At 42.1% G+C, this 15660-nt stretch overlaps 1 protein-coding gene across 1 annotated transcript in view; it reads right to left on the minus strand.

Annotated features, from left to right (window-relative positions):
* The window catches only part of KCNK17 (potassium two pore domain channel subfamily K member 17), a 36243-nt gene extending 20878 nt beyond the window's left edge, over positions 1 to 15365 (minus strand). Inside the window, exon 1 of the mRNA XM_073556292.1 lies at positions 14214 to 15365. Within this exon, the coding sequence (XP_073412393.1) occupies positions 14214 to 14429 (216 nt within the window). The 5' untranslated portion in view covers positions 14430 to 15365. The remainder of the gene's footprint in view (positions 1 to 14213) is intronic.
* Between the last annotated feature and the right edge of the window lie 295 nt (positions 15366 to 15660).

Below are 15660 nucleotides of genomic sequence, written 5' to 3' on the forward strand. Positions count from 1 at the left end.
GAGCCATACAGACAGGGATGGGGATAAGGAGCCATGCATATAAGGATGGGGATAAGGAGCCATACAGACAGGGATGGGGATAAGGAGCCATGCATATAAGGATGGGGATAAGGAGCCGTGCATACAAGGATGGGGATGAGGAGCCATGAATACAAGGATGGGGATAAGGAACCATACTGACAGGGATGGGGATAAGGAGCCATGCATACAAGGATGAGGATGAGGAGCCATACAGACAGGGATGGGGATAAGGAGCCATGCATATGAGGATGAGGAGCCATACAGACAGGGATGGGGATAAGGAGCCATGCATACAAGGATGAGGATGAGGAGCCATGCAGACAAAGATGAGGAGCCATGCAGACAAGGAGCCATGCTAACAATGACGGGGATAAGGAGCCATGCATACAAGGATGGGGATGAGGAGCCATGCAGACAAGGATGAGGATGAGGAGCCATGCAGACAAGTAAGGAGCCATGCTAACAAGGACGGGGATAAGGAGCTATGCATACCAGAAAAGGGATGAGGAACGATGCAGACAAGAATGGGGATGAGGAGCCATGCATAATCATAGAGATTAGGGGACAATGCATATCCAGTTTATACTCAAGTTAATTTTCCCAGTTTTTCATATCAAAATTAGGTGCCTTGGCTTATACTCGGGTCGGCTTATAAACAAGTATATACAGTAATTTTTTTTATGTGAGACCATTATACTGTATGGACCACTATGTGGAGCCATTATCCTTTATGAAGATCTATGTGGAGCCATTGTACTGTATGGAGGACTTTATGTGCCCGCTATACTGTATGGAGGGCTGTGTGGTGATTACAGTTGGAGAATCATACTGTGAATGGGTCACCAATCTTTGTTGGGGGAACTGAGGGGAGTAGAGTGGGGAATCATACTGTGTTTTGGAACCTTTTGTTCCCATCATACTTTATTATTTGTTTAATTCATGGTTTTTTTTTATCCTTTGTCATTACATATGAAAATTAGACCGTTGGGTCATGTGCTTTTCACTGATCTTACATATCACATTATTCCATCATAATTCTGAAAGTTAATCGTTTTATTTGATAAGGAAAAACTTCCTCAATTGTAGACATTTTTTGTTAACAAATATCAAGGTTGGCCTGCAACTTTCTGCAAGCTTTTAGCTTTGTCCCTCTGTGTATTTGAGTTTGATATCTCTGCCTTAAAGGGATTGTTCTCATCATGATAAAGGGTTACAGTTGCAAAGAGGTTGTAAATACAAACAACTTTGCCATTTTTCCTTTGATTAAAAATCCTCTCTATTCTGAAGAGCAGACCTTCACTACAATTGGTGGCTAGTATCTTAGGCTTGGAGTGCAGCGCTTACAAGCTCTTTGATATTGACTCTATAGCGCGCCTGTTACGGTGTTACAGGTGCTAATGAGGAAAATAAAGTTTTACCCGAAAGTGGACCCTCTGGGTCACGGCTCCAGAGCCCCCGGGGGCGAGTGCCCAGGTGAGGACCACCCCCTATACAGGGAGTGTTAGGGACAGACCTCCAGGGGATGGAGCCGCAACAGCCGGAACCAAAGGGACGACTGGGGCAATAGAGGGTAAGAAGGCACAGACGAGTCCGATAAGCAGGGCAACGGGCAACACAGAGACCAAGTTGGGTACTGGACCGGAGAGCCGGAGGAGAACAGAACCGGAGGCTGTAAATGAAAAGAAGCACGATGATGTACTGGGCGTAGGAAGGCAACAACAGGGAAGGAGACGGAGAGGAGAGAGCAGGAGCCAGGACTGAGGAGGGAAGGCACAAGGGAGACAGGGAGTGCAGAGTACCGGAGAGGCTGACCGAGACGAAGCAGGCAGAGGATAAGTGAGAACCAAGAGGCACAACACAGCACGGACAGAGGACAAGAGGGGGCCTGAGAACACAGTGGACGCTGCACCAGACAGCGTCACCGCATATCATAGCCAGGCGTCTTACCTGAGCAGGCGCCGAGCATATGTAGCGGTGAGCGCCGCCATGTTGGGGGCGGGGCCAGCACGTCACACTACCCAGGAGGCTGCTCGCTGTGTGTACGTACCCGACGCCGAGGGAGCCGGAGGCCGGGCGCGGGGACGCGCCGAGAAGCAGGAGCGCGCCGGGCAGAGCGCGAAGGGAGGAGAGCAGGAGCCGTGATAGTACCCCCCTCTTTACGCCCCCTCCTCCTAACCTTGGAGAGAAACTGTCTCATGATGCGGGGAGCATCAATTTTCTCCTGGGGTTCCCATGATCTCTCCTTGGGACCAAAGCCCTTCCAATCAATCAAAAACAGAGTCTTTCCTCTCACAGTCTTCATACCCAAAATATCTCGTACCTCAAAGGTGTTAGCCGAGCTACATGGTTGGGAGGTTTGAGAAGTTGCAGAATGAAAGTGGTTAACCACAGCTGGTTTAAGGAGAGATACATGGAAGGTGTTGGGAATCTTTAGTGAGGCGGGTAATCTCAACTTGTAGACCACGTCGTTGATGCGGCTTAAGACCTCGAAGGGACCAATGTAACGTGGACCTAACTTGTAGGAGGGGATTTTCAACCTGATATGTCGGGAAGCTAACCAAACCTTATCCCCAGGGCGATACGGGGAAACGTCTAGCCGTCTCCTGTCGGCATACCGCTTCATTCTGAGGCTGGCACTCTCAAGAGCCACTTTGGTCTCCCTCCAAATCTGAGAGAAGTCCACAGACAAGGAATCCGCTGCCGGCACACCCGAGGTGGGGGACACGGGAAGAGGAATGCCAGGGTGTTGACCAAAAACCACAAAAAAGGGAGATTTGGAGGAGGCTTCACTTGGATGATTGTTGTAGGTGAATTCCGCCCAAGGAAGAAGAGCGACCCAGTCGTCCTGTTGAGCATTGGAAAAATGCCGAAGGTAAGATGTTAATGCCTGGTTGACTCGCTCGACTTGACCATTCGACTGAGGGTGATAGGCTGAGGAGAAATCCAACGTTATCTTCAGTAATCCGCAGAGCGCTCGCCAAAAACGGGAGTTAAACTGGACTTCTCGATCAGAGACAATATGCTGAGGGAAACCATGGAGGCGAAAAATGTGAAGCAAAAAGATCTTTGCCAACTCGGGAGCGGTAGGCAGACCAGGCAGAGCGATGAAGTGGGCCATTTTGGAAAATCGATCCACGACCACCAATATCACTGTACATCTAGAAGAAGGAGGCAAGTCAGTGACGAAATCCATGGCAATATGAGTCCATGGGTTTGCAGGTACTGGTAACGGATGTAGGAGTCCCGCAGGAGCATGCCGGGGAACCTTGTTCCGGGCGCAAGAAGGACAGGAGATGATGAAGTCTTGGACATCCTTGCGAAGGCCACCAGTAATGGCGGGAGACAAGAGAGAGAGTCTTTTTAACTCTGGCATGTCCAGAGAATCTTGATGAGTGACTCCAGCGTAGAACCTTTAATCTATCTCCACTCCGAACAACAGAGCGCACAGGGAGGAGAACAGGAGCCGTGACAGCGCCAAAGTATGAGTTGTCTTTCTAATCGAAAACCTCAGTATTCAGGGCATTTTACAATAAATAAGTGGGTTTTGGATGGCAGTCTGGGCACTCGGTCTCGCCATCACTGGAATAGAGTAAAAGAGTCACAGCGAGAATTGTAGGAAAACTGCGACCTTGATGGTATCTAAAAAATGCTGCATCACTTAGCCCTTTACTTTTGTTCCTGTAATGCATTGCATTTGGTAACAAAAACCTAGAAATGCAGCTCTGGGTGTGACTAGAGAAGAGAAAAGGTAAATAACAATTAGTAAAGGAATAAGATTTATATAACTTGTTAAACTGTTGTAGAACGTTGGCGTCCACGGTACTCTGTACGTTCTCTCTTTTTGTCACTCAAATCCGACAAATAAAACAGATGAGAGAAGTCGCAGCTGCTGCTCACTCTCAGCAATAAGAAAATCTAAGGAGAGAAACCAAGAAAAGAGCAAAAAGTCAAATCTAAACAAATAGCGGCACGGCCCCAAGAATCCACTGAAGATAGAGAGATCCGGCTCTGAGCAAATAACCCAGCAAGATATCAGCTCCAAACAGCAACTCTAGATCTCTAGTGCTCCGGAGCTCAATTACAGTATTCATCTATTTCACACCCAGTGCCCAGATCAGAGTTCAGCTGGAAACCAATATTTTACTCAGGAAAAAGCCACTTAATAATCAGCTTCTATTCCTGTTTTATGCTAGGATTTGAGAGGAGACGGGAAAATGTAAATAATGATGGGAAATGCCACAATGGCTTATTCCCAGAAGTTCTGGGTGAAAAACCGGTAATGACTACAATCACAGGACAACTGAAAGACTGTAAACAAGAAAAACTACTATAATACTGCCCCCTATATACAAGAATATAACTACTATAATACTGCCCCCTATGTACAGGAATATAACTACTATAATACTGCCCCTATGTACAAGAAAAACTACTATAATACTGCCCCCCATATACAAGAATATAACTACTATAATACTGCCCCCTATGTACAGGAATATAACTACTATAATACTGCCCCCTATATACAAGAATATAACTACTATAATACTGCCCCCTATGTTCAAGAATATAACTACTATAATACTGCTCCTATGTACAAGAATATAACTACTATAATACTGCTCCTATGTACAAGAATATAACTACTATAATACTGCCCCATGTACAAGAATATAACTACTATAATACTGCCCCTATGTACAAGAATATAACTACTATAATACTGCTCCTATGTACAGGAATATAACTACTATAATACTGCCCCATGTACAAGAATATAACTACTATAATACTGCTCCTATGTACAAGAATATAACTACTATAATACTGCTCCTATGTACAAGAATATAACTACTATAATACTGCCCCATGTACAAGAATATAACTACTATAATACTGCTCCTATGTACAAGAATATAACTACTATAATACTGCTCCTATGTACAAGAATATAACTACTATAATACTGCCCCATGTACAAGAATATAACTACTATAATACTGCCCCATGTACAAGAATATAACTACTATAATACTGCCCCTATGTACAGGAATATAACTACTATAATACTGCCCCCTATATACAAGAATATAGCTACTATAATACTGCTCCTATATACAAGAATATAACTACTATAATACTGCTCCTATGTACAAGAATATAACTACTATAATACTGCTCCTATGTACAAGAATATAACTACTATAATACTGCCCCATGTACAAGAATATAACTACTATAATACTGCCCCTATGTACAAGAATATAACTACTATAATACTGCTCCTATGTACAAGAATATAACTACTATAATACTGCCCCTATGTACAAGAATATAACTACTATAGTACTGCTCCTATGTACAAGAATATAACTACTATAATACTGCCACTATGTACAAGAATATAACTACTATAAGACTGCCCCTATGTACAAGAATATAACTACTATAATACTGCCCCTATGTACAAGAATATAATTACTATAATACTGCCCCTATGTACAAGAATATAACTACTATAGTACTGCTCCTATGTACAAGAATATAACTACTATAATACTGCCCCTATGTACAAGAATATAACTACTATAATACTGCCCCTATGTACAAGAATATAACTACTATAAGACTGCCCCGTATGTACAAGAATATAACTACTATAATACTGCCCCTATGTACAAGAATATAACTACTATAATACTGCCCCTATGTACAAGAATATAACTACTATAAGACTGCCCCGTATGTACAAGAATATAACTACTATAATACTGCCCCTATGTACAAGAATATAACTACTATAGTACTGCTCCTATGTACAAGAATATAACTACTATAATACTGCCATTATGTACAAGAATATAACTACTATAAGACTGCCCCTATGTACAAGAATATAACTACTATAATACTGCTCCTATGTACAAGAATATAACTACTATAATACTGCCCCCTATATACAAGAATATAACTACTATAATACTGCTCCTATGTACAAGAATATAACTACTATAATACTGCCCCCTATGTACAAGAATATAACTACTATAATACTGCTCCTATGTACAAGAATATAACTACTATAATACTGTTCCTATGTACAAGAATATAACTACTATAATACTGCCCCCTATGTACAAGAATATAGCTACTATAATACTGCCCCCTATGTACAAGAATATAGCTACTATAATACTGCTCCTATGTACAAGAATATAACTACTATAATACTGCCCCTATGTACAAGAATATAACTACTATAATACTGCTCCTATGCACAAGAAAATAACTACTATAATACTGCTCCTATGTACAAGAATATAACTACTATAATACTGCCCCTATTTACAAGAATATAACGACTATAATACCTCCTATGTACAAGAATATAACTACTATAATACTGCCCCTATGTACAAGAATATAACTGCTATAATACTGTTCCTATGTACAAGAATATAACTACTATAATACTGCCCCCTATGTACAAGAATATAACTACTATAATACTGCCCCCTATGTACAAGAATATAACTACTATAATACTGCTCCTATGTACAAGAATATAACTACTATAATACTGCTCCTATGTACAAGAATATAACTACTATAATACTGCTCCTTTGTATAAGAATATAACTACTATAATACTATCCCTATGTACAAGAATATAACTACTATAACACCTCCTATGTACAAGAATATAACTACTATAATACTGCCCCTATGTACAAGAATATAACTACTATAATACTGCTCCTATGCACAAGAAAATAACTACTATAATACTGCTCCTATGTACAAGAATATAACTACTATAATACTGCCCCTATTTACAAGAATATAACGACTATAATACCTCCTATGTACAAGAATATAACTGCTATAATACTGTTCCTATGTACAAGAATATAACTACTATAATACTGCCCCCTATGTACAAGAATATAACTACTATAATACTGTCCCTATGTACAAGAATATAACTACTATAATACTGCTCCTATGTACAAGAATATAACTACTATAATACTGCCCCTATGTACAAGAATATAACTACTATAATACTGCTCCTATGTACAAGAATATAACTACTATAATACTGATCCTATGTACAAGAATATAACTACTATAATACTGCCCCCTATATAAAAGAATATAACTACTTTAATACTGCTCCTATGTACAAGAATATAACTACTATAATACTGCCCCCTATATACAAGAATATAAATACTATAATACTGCTCCTATGTACAAGAATATAACTACTATAATATTGCCCCTATGTACAAGAATATAACTACTATAATACTGCTCCTATGTACAAGAATATAACTACTATAATACTGCCCCTATGTACAAGAATATAACTACTATAATACTGCTCCTATGTACAAGAATATAACTACTATAATACTGCCCCTATGTACAAGAATATAACTACTATAATACTGCTCCTATGAACAAGAATATAACTACTATAATACTGCCCCTATGTACAAGAATATAACTACTATAATACTGCCCCTATGTACAAGAATATAACTACTATAATACTGCCCCTATGTACAAGAATATAACTACTATAATACTGCCCCCTATGTACAAGAATATAACTACTATAATACTGCCCCTATGTACAAGAATATAACTACGATAATACTGCCCCCTATGTACAAGAATATAACTACTGGGAAACTGGGTCTGAGCAGAAAAAGTAAATTAATGTGCATGCAAAATGTAATTGCATATGAACACATGACCTTTACACAGAGAAAACCAAAAGCAAAACACAAAACAAATATCCTGGAATAAAAAAGTAAAAAAATATATTGCAAAAATTGCATGAAGGTAGTAATAATAGTAATAATAAGGGTATTTAGTTAACATAATTTTGATCAAAATAATGTAGAAGCCATCCCGCCACGTCACGGCAACCCTTGTGGGACAGTCCTAACTCTTGTATTTAAAACCTTTCCACTTGTCAAGTGACGTAAATGTGAACAAGGACAGAGGGACTGAACCACCAGTAATAGTATAGGCCAGACAGGATGGATAGTCCAACTCAGAAACAGGGCGGTCACACCCTTATATGCACAGAATGCACAATGAAACAAATGGGAAACTGGGTCTGAGCAGAAAAAGTAAATTAATGTGCATGCAAAATGTAATTGCATATGAACACATGACCTTTACACAGAGAAAACCAAAAGCAAAACACAAAACAAATATCCTGGAATAAAAAAGTAAAAAAATATATTGCAAAAATTGCATGAAGGTAGTAATAATAGTAATAATAAGGGTATTTAGTTAACATAATTTTGATCAAAATAATGTAGAAGCCATCCCGCCACGTCACGGCAACCCTTGTGGGACAGTCCTAACTCTTGTATTTAAAACCTTTCCACTTGTCAAGTGACGTAAATGTGAACAAGGACAGAGGGACTGAACCACCAGTAATAGTATAGGCCAGACAGGATGGATTTTCCAACTCAGAAACAGGGCGGTCACACCCTTATATGCACAGAATGCACAATGAAACAAATGGGAAACTGGGTCTGAGCAGAAAAAGTAAATTAATGTGCATGCAAAATGTAATTGCATATGAACACATGACCTTTACACAGAGAAAACCAAAAGCAAAACACAAAACAAATATCCTGGAATAAAAAAGTAAAAAAATATATTGCAAAAATTGCATGAAGGTAGTAATAATAGTAATAATAAGGGTATTTAGTTAACATAATTTTGATCAAAATAATGTAGAAGCCATCCCGCCACGTCACGGCAACCCTTGTGGGACAGTCCTAACTCTTGTATTTAAAACCTTTCCACTTGTCAAGTGACGTAAATGTGAACAAGGACAGAGGGACTGAACCACCAGTAATAGTACCCTTATTATTAAGAATATAACTACTGTATATTACTATCTATACACCCCTCTGCTATCACTTTCACTGTTCTCAGATCAGTTCATATTTACAAAGGTCACACAGGAAGTTTTTCAGCGTCTTGTAGGATATTTGATTCCTCTTTGTACTTTAGATTTTTTTCTTTTATGGTTTTATATAGTTATAATTGGATTTCATTATCATGTTTTCAGGTCAGTGCCGCTGTGATATCATTTGAACCTAATTTGTGCTTCCAAACTCACAAGATATAATCCAGGACTTTGATATTTAATCATTTTTTTTTTAAATAATTGTATTTGAGCATTTTATGTTTGATCTGCAGCATCTGTGCCGCCGTGGAGCAGTGCCGGAGTTAGCGCTATGAGATCACTGATCGCTCCTACACCAAGACATCTGTGAATTCATTGGTGGAGGATGTGGCCACCGGCTTCATCTTCCACCAATCAGTGTGTGCGTGTGTCAGGAGACGCTGTGACATCATTTCATTTGTAGCTGTTCAGTCTGAGAGACAAGAGCAGAGCGCCGGGGGAACGAGAGCGAGGTGAGTATGTGTTGTTGTTTTCTTCATGTGTATGAGATATTTGTGTTTATATAGGAGGTTATGTGGGGGCTCATACTGTATATAGGAGGCTATGTGGGGGCTCATACTGTATATAGGAGGCTATGTGGGGGCTCATAGTGTATATAGGAGGTTATGTGGGGGCTCATAGTGTATATAGGAGGCTATGTGGAGCTCTTACTGTATATGTGAGGCTATGTGGTGGCTCATACTGTATATAGGAGGCTATGTGGGGGCTCATAGTGTATATAGGAGGCTATGTGGTGGCTCATACTGTATAGGAGGCTATGTGGTGGCTCATACTATATATAGGAGGCTATGTGGTGGCTCATACTGTATATAGGAGGCTATGTGGGGGCTCATAGTGTACATAGGATGCTATGTGGGGGCTCTTACTGTATATAGGAGGCTATGTGGGGCTCATACTGAATATATGGGAGGCTATGTGGGGCTCTTATTGCATATGGGAGGCTATGTGGTGGCCCATACTGTATATAGGAGGCTATGTGGGGGCTCATACTGTATATAGGAGGCTAAGTGGTGGCTCATACTGTATATAGGAGGCTATGTGGGGGCTCATAGTGTATATAGGAGGCTATGTGGGGGCTCTTACTGTATATAGGAGGCTATGTGGGGCTCTTACTGTATATGGGAGGCAATGTGGTGGCTCATACTGTATATAGGAGGCTATGTGGGGGCTCATAGTGTATATAGGAGGCTATGTGGGGGTTCATACTGTATATAGGAGGCTATGTGGGGCTCTTACTGTATATGGGAGGCTATGTGGTGGCTCATACTGTGTATAGGAGGCTATGTGGTGGCTCATACTGTATATAGGAGGCTATGTGGGGGTTCATAATGTATATTGGAGCCTATGTGGGGGCTCTTACTGTATATAGGAGGCTATGTGGGGCTCATACTGTATATAGGAGGCTATGTGGGGCTCATACTGTATATAGGAGGCTATGTGGGGCTCATACTGTATATAGGAGGCTATGTGGGGCTCTTACTGTATATAGGAGGCTATGTGGGGCTCATACTGTATATAGGAGGCTATGTGGGGCTCATACTGTATATAGGAGGCTATGTGGGGCTCATACTGTATATAGGAGGCTATGTGGTGGCTCACAGTGTATATTGGAGGCTATGTGGTGGCTCTTACTGTATATAGGAGGCTATGTGGGGCTCATACTGTATATAGGAGGCTATGTGGGGCTCATACTGTATATAGGAGGCTATGTGGGGCTCATGCTGTATATAGGAGGCTATGTGGGGCTCTTACTGTATATAGGAGGCTATGTGGGGCTCATACTGTATATAGGAGGCTATGTGATGGCTCATACTGTATATAGGAGGCTATGTGGGGCTCATACTGTATATAGGAGGCTATGTGGGGCTCTTACTGTATATAGGAGGCTATGTGGGGCTCATACTGTATATAGGAGGCTATGTGGGGCTCATACTGTATATAGGAGGCTATGTGGTGGCTCACAGTGTATATTGGAGGCTATGTGGTGGCTCTTACTGTATATAGGAGGCTATGTGGGGCTCATACTGTATATAGGAGGCTATGTGGGGCTCATACTGTATATAGGAGGCTATGTGGGGCTCATACTGTATATAGGAGGCTATGTGGGGCTCTTACTGTATATAGGAGGCTATGTGGGGCTCATACTGTATATAGGAGGCTATGTGGTGGCTCATACTGTATATAGGAGGCTATGTGGAGGCTTATACTGTATATAGGAGGCTATGTGGTGGCTCATACTGTATATAGGAGGCTATGTGGAGGCTCATACTGTATATAGGAGGCTATATGGTGGCTCATACTGTATATAGGAGGTTATATGGGGGTTCTTAGTGTATATTGGAGGCTATGTGGGGACTCTTACTGTATATAGGAGGCTATGTGGAGGCTCATACTGTATATAGGAGGCTATCTGGGGCACATACTGTATATAGGAGGCTATGAGGGGTTTCATACTATACAGTGGGAAAAAAGTATTTAGTCAGCCACCAATTGTGCAAGTTCCCCCACTTAAAAAGATGAGAGAGGCCTGTAACTGACATCATAGGTAGACCACAACTATGAGAATCAGAATCACCTTGTCTGATTGGGAAGATTTATTTTGCAAATTATGGTGGAAAATAAGTATTTGGTCATTAACCAAAGTTCATCTCAATATTTTGTGATATATCCTTTGTTGGCAATGACAGAGGTCACACGTTTTCTGTAAGTCTTCACAAGGTTGGCACACAGTGTTGGTGGTATGTCGGCCCATTCCTCCATGCAGGACTGAATTTCAGTCTCAGTCCGTCCCTGATACCATGCGTTGCATACTTTATGTGTGTACATTAGTTTGTGTCCTCCCCCCATTCCTCCAGGTATACTTTTACCATTTAGAAACCGCTAAACAGCTGCATGGAGTCTGCACCAAGACTGATAGAACCTTCTGCACCTCTGTTACTCTCCCGAGTGGATTGACCGGCTGGACTCTCTCACCTGTATCCTCCACAGGATATCCTTGTATCCTTTCACGGGAATCCAGCGCTATGTGAACCAGTGTGACCTTCACGTCTGTATACTTCTCTTAGTTTTCGATGATATTCCATTCTCATATAGTTATATTATGAGCATTTCTTCATTCCTTTCTCGTTATATTACTTAACCATCTCACCTCGTTCTCCTGTCTCTGGACAGGTGGGGTTATGCAATAATGCTGAACTGTGACATGTGATTCTTCTCACTGGGTAATACGGCGTTAACTGAGATGTTTTTGGCTACGTGTGAATATAACATGTTAGCCAATGTGTCGGTTTGTTTTGACAATTTAGTTTTCCTCTTTTCCCTTTTTTCTTTCCTATATATCCATGCCTTTTCCTTTAGTTCTGATGAAGGTCCCTAGTAGGACCAAAAACGGTCGTAATGAATGCTGATTACAATAAAAGGAACCTAATTCTCAAATTGATTTTCCGTCTAAGGGTATGTGCACACGTTGCAGAAAATTTCTGCACAAAAACCTGAATCCCTTCCCAGAAACCGCACCTATTTTTCCGGCGGTTTTGATGCGTTTTTAATGCGTTTTTTACCGCAGCGGTTTCTAAAAGCATGGGAGAAGCCTAAACTGCGGAAAAAAACGCAAAATTAATGTGCATGCTGCGGTTTTTACCGCGATGCGGTTTTTTCGCGGTAAAAAACGCATCAATGTGCACAAAAAGTGCAAAATGCATAGAAATGACTGTGCACCTTATTTTTAGCGGTTTTATAGTGAAAACCACGGTAAAAACCGCTAAAAAAACGCTGTGTGTGAACACAGCCTAAGTGCCAAGTTTATTTGACATTGCATTTGTACGAGTTGGGCACCCTACTTGAGCACCACATCCTTCACTTCAAGAGTGCTGTAAATTATTTTGTGATGTGAAGTCTGGAGGAGGGCAGAGGTTTCTGGAGGAGGGCAGAGGATTCTTGTGGAGGGGGACATAGGAGCCTGGAGGAATCTGGAAGAGGACAGAAGAGTATGGAGGAGAAGAGAAATGTGGAGGAGGACAGACTGGAATCTGGAGGACAAAGTAGTCTGGAGTCTGGAGGAGGACTGATGAGTCTGGAGGAGAACAGAGGAGTCTGGAGGAAAACAGAGGAGTCTGGAGGAAGAAGTTACAGTATGTTGGGAGAAGACAGACGTCAGGAATAGACTCTCTCCAATCTCTGGAAACACATGAACGCTCTGCTTTTCAGAGTATTCACTTGTCTGTGGAGCTGGAGAGCTATAGCAACGATATAAGGTGTGAATGACTCAAGAGTGATGATGAAGGAAATTTGTGATGAACAAGCGGAAAGACCAATGTTGACCAATGCTGGAGCTACAGGTGGTGGAGACAATGTGTACGATACATCTGGATCTTGTAGGAGCTTTTTATGTTAAATGCAACAGATGACTGAGGAGGTCGCGGCTGCCGGGGCAGGGACGATGGTCCTCCTAGATCATGAGAAGACATCAGACAACTTAGAATAAGTCAGTAAGAACAGAGGAGAACCCTAAAGACCTCAGAAGACAGAAGTCCCAAGATGGAGCAAAGACCACGAGAATAAAGACTACTGGGGCTACAACCATGGTGGGGAAAACAAAAGGAAGAATCTAAGTCCAAGGAGTAAGAAGACCTCGGGCAGAAGATGTGGTGGTGCAGAGCAGCAGTACGAACGCCTTGTGTCTTCGTCTTCCAGGGATGCTGCCCTGGATGCTTTGAGGACACAGGAGACTGGCGTGTGTTTGTGATGGGGCTGCAGCTGTCGTTACTATGTCTTATGTTGACTTTCCTCTGATCTCACTGCATCTGTCACTTAACACAGATCAAGAGGACAAACAGTGCACAGGAGCGCCACCATCCATCCAACAGCAGTGGAGCTGTGTACATTCTGCAGGGCAAGAAATGATGGTTATACTGCCCAGAGCCCAACCCCTATATACAGCTGTTGTCTGACCTCTGTATACAGCTGTTGACTGACCTCTCTATACAGCTAATGTCTGACCCCTGTATACAGCTTATGTCTAACCCCTGTATACAGCTGGTATTTGACCCTTGTATACATCTGACATCTAAACCCTGTATACAGCTGACATGTGACCCCTGTATACATCTGACATCTAAACCCTGTATACAGCTGACTTGTGACTCCTGTATACAGCTGACATCTGACCCTTGGCCCCAGTCACACTTACTGCGATGAACATCTCCAGAGTCCGGTTGTCCATACACGTGTGGTTCTTCAGCAGCTCCCACTTCTCCTGCTGGAAGTTGTGGGTCAGGTCCTGCTCAGCTTCACTCTCCAGGGCCCAGAAGACTGTGGCCCCCAGCAGCAGGTAACAGACGTAGACCACCAGCAGGACCAGGGTAACGGGCACCTGGCAGCGGCTCGGCTCATTGCGGCAAGGCATGGTTATCCTAGGTCACTGCATGGGCAGAAACTCCATAGTCTCCGCCTAATAAAGAGACTGCTCCTAATACAGAGAATGCTCTCAATAGAGAGACCTCTCCAAATATACACTGTCCCTAACAAAGAGACTCACTCTAATATACAGAGACTGACCATAACATAGAGACTGACCCCAAGATATAGAAACCGATCCTAGTAGAGAGGCTGCTCCTAATATATAGACTGGCACTAATACACAGAGACTAGCCCTGATATACAGAGACAAGTCCTAATATACAGACTAGCCCTGATATACAGAGACAAGTCCTAATATACAGACTAGTCCTAATATACAGAGACAAGTCCTAATATACAGACTAGTCCTAATATACAGAGCTTGCTCCTATTCTAGAGAGACTAGTCCTAATATACAGACACTAGTCCTAATATACAGACTAGTCGTAATATACAGAGACAAGTCCTAATATACAGAGATTAATCCTAATATACAGAGACAAGTCCTAATATACAGAGATTAATCCTAATATACAGAGACAAGTCCTAATATACAGACAGTAGCCCTAATATACAGAGACTAATTCTAATATACAGACCTTGCTCCTATTATAGAGAGACTAGTCCTAATTTCCATTCCAGACACTGATCCTAATACAGAGACTAAACTTTAAATACAGAGACTGGTCCGGATATAGAGAGGCTTCTAATATAAATGAGGGCTCCTAATGAATAGACAGCTCCTAATACACAGAGACTGCTCCTAATACACAGACTGACCAAACTATAGATAACTGCTTCCAACATACAGTCTAAAATAGAAGCTGCCCCGTATATACAGAGCCCCCTAATACACAAGCCCACCGCCTGCCGCCAGCCTCAGAGCCTGCGCCGCATACACACCGAGCAGCAGCCGCCGCTGCGTTTCTCCTGCGCTCCTCCAGCTCCGAGTCCAGGACTGAGGGTGCGGGGGGGGGAGCAGGATCTCACAGAGAAAGAGGGAGGAGTCTGAGGGGAAAGTGCCCAGAACTGGTCCCAGGCCAGGACAGGCACCGGGGGCCCAAGGGTTAACACGGTTTCCGGCTCTCTGTAAATATTGAGTCTCCTTTCTGCTACAATGTGTCAGTCTGAGAATCCTCCGCCCTGAGTCTGCTCTGCTGGTGGGTGCGATGATGAGTGCAGCAGTATCTGTGCAGATTGGGGGTAGTGATAGGCTGATAGTGATCAGCAGTGATGCC

Source organism: Dendrobates tinctorius, unplaced genomic scaffold (genome assembly GCF_039654945.1).
Source record: "Dendrobates tinctorius isolate UK_male_01 unplaced genomic scaffold, ASM3965494v1 ptg000232l, whole genome shotgun sequence".
Lineage (NCBI taxonomy): Eukaryota > Metazoa > Chordata > Amphibia > Anura > Dendrobatidae > Dendrobates > Dendrobates tinctorius.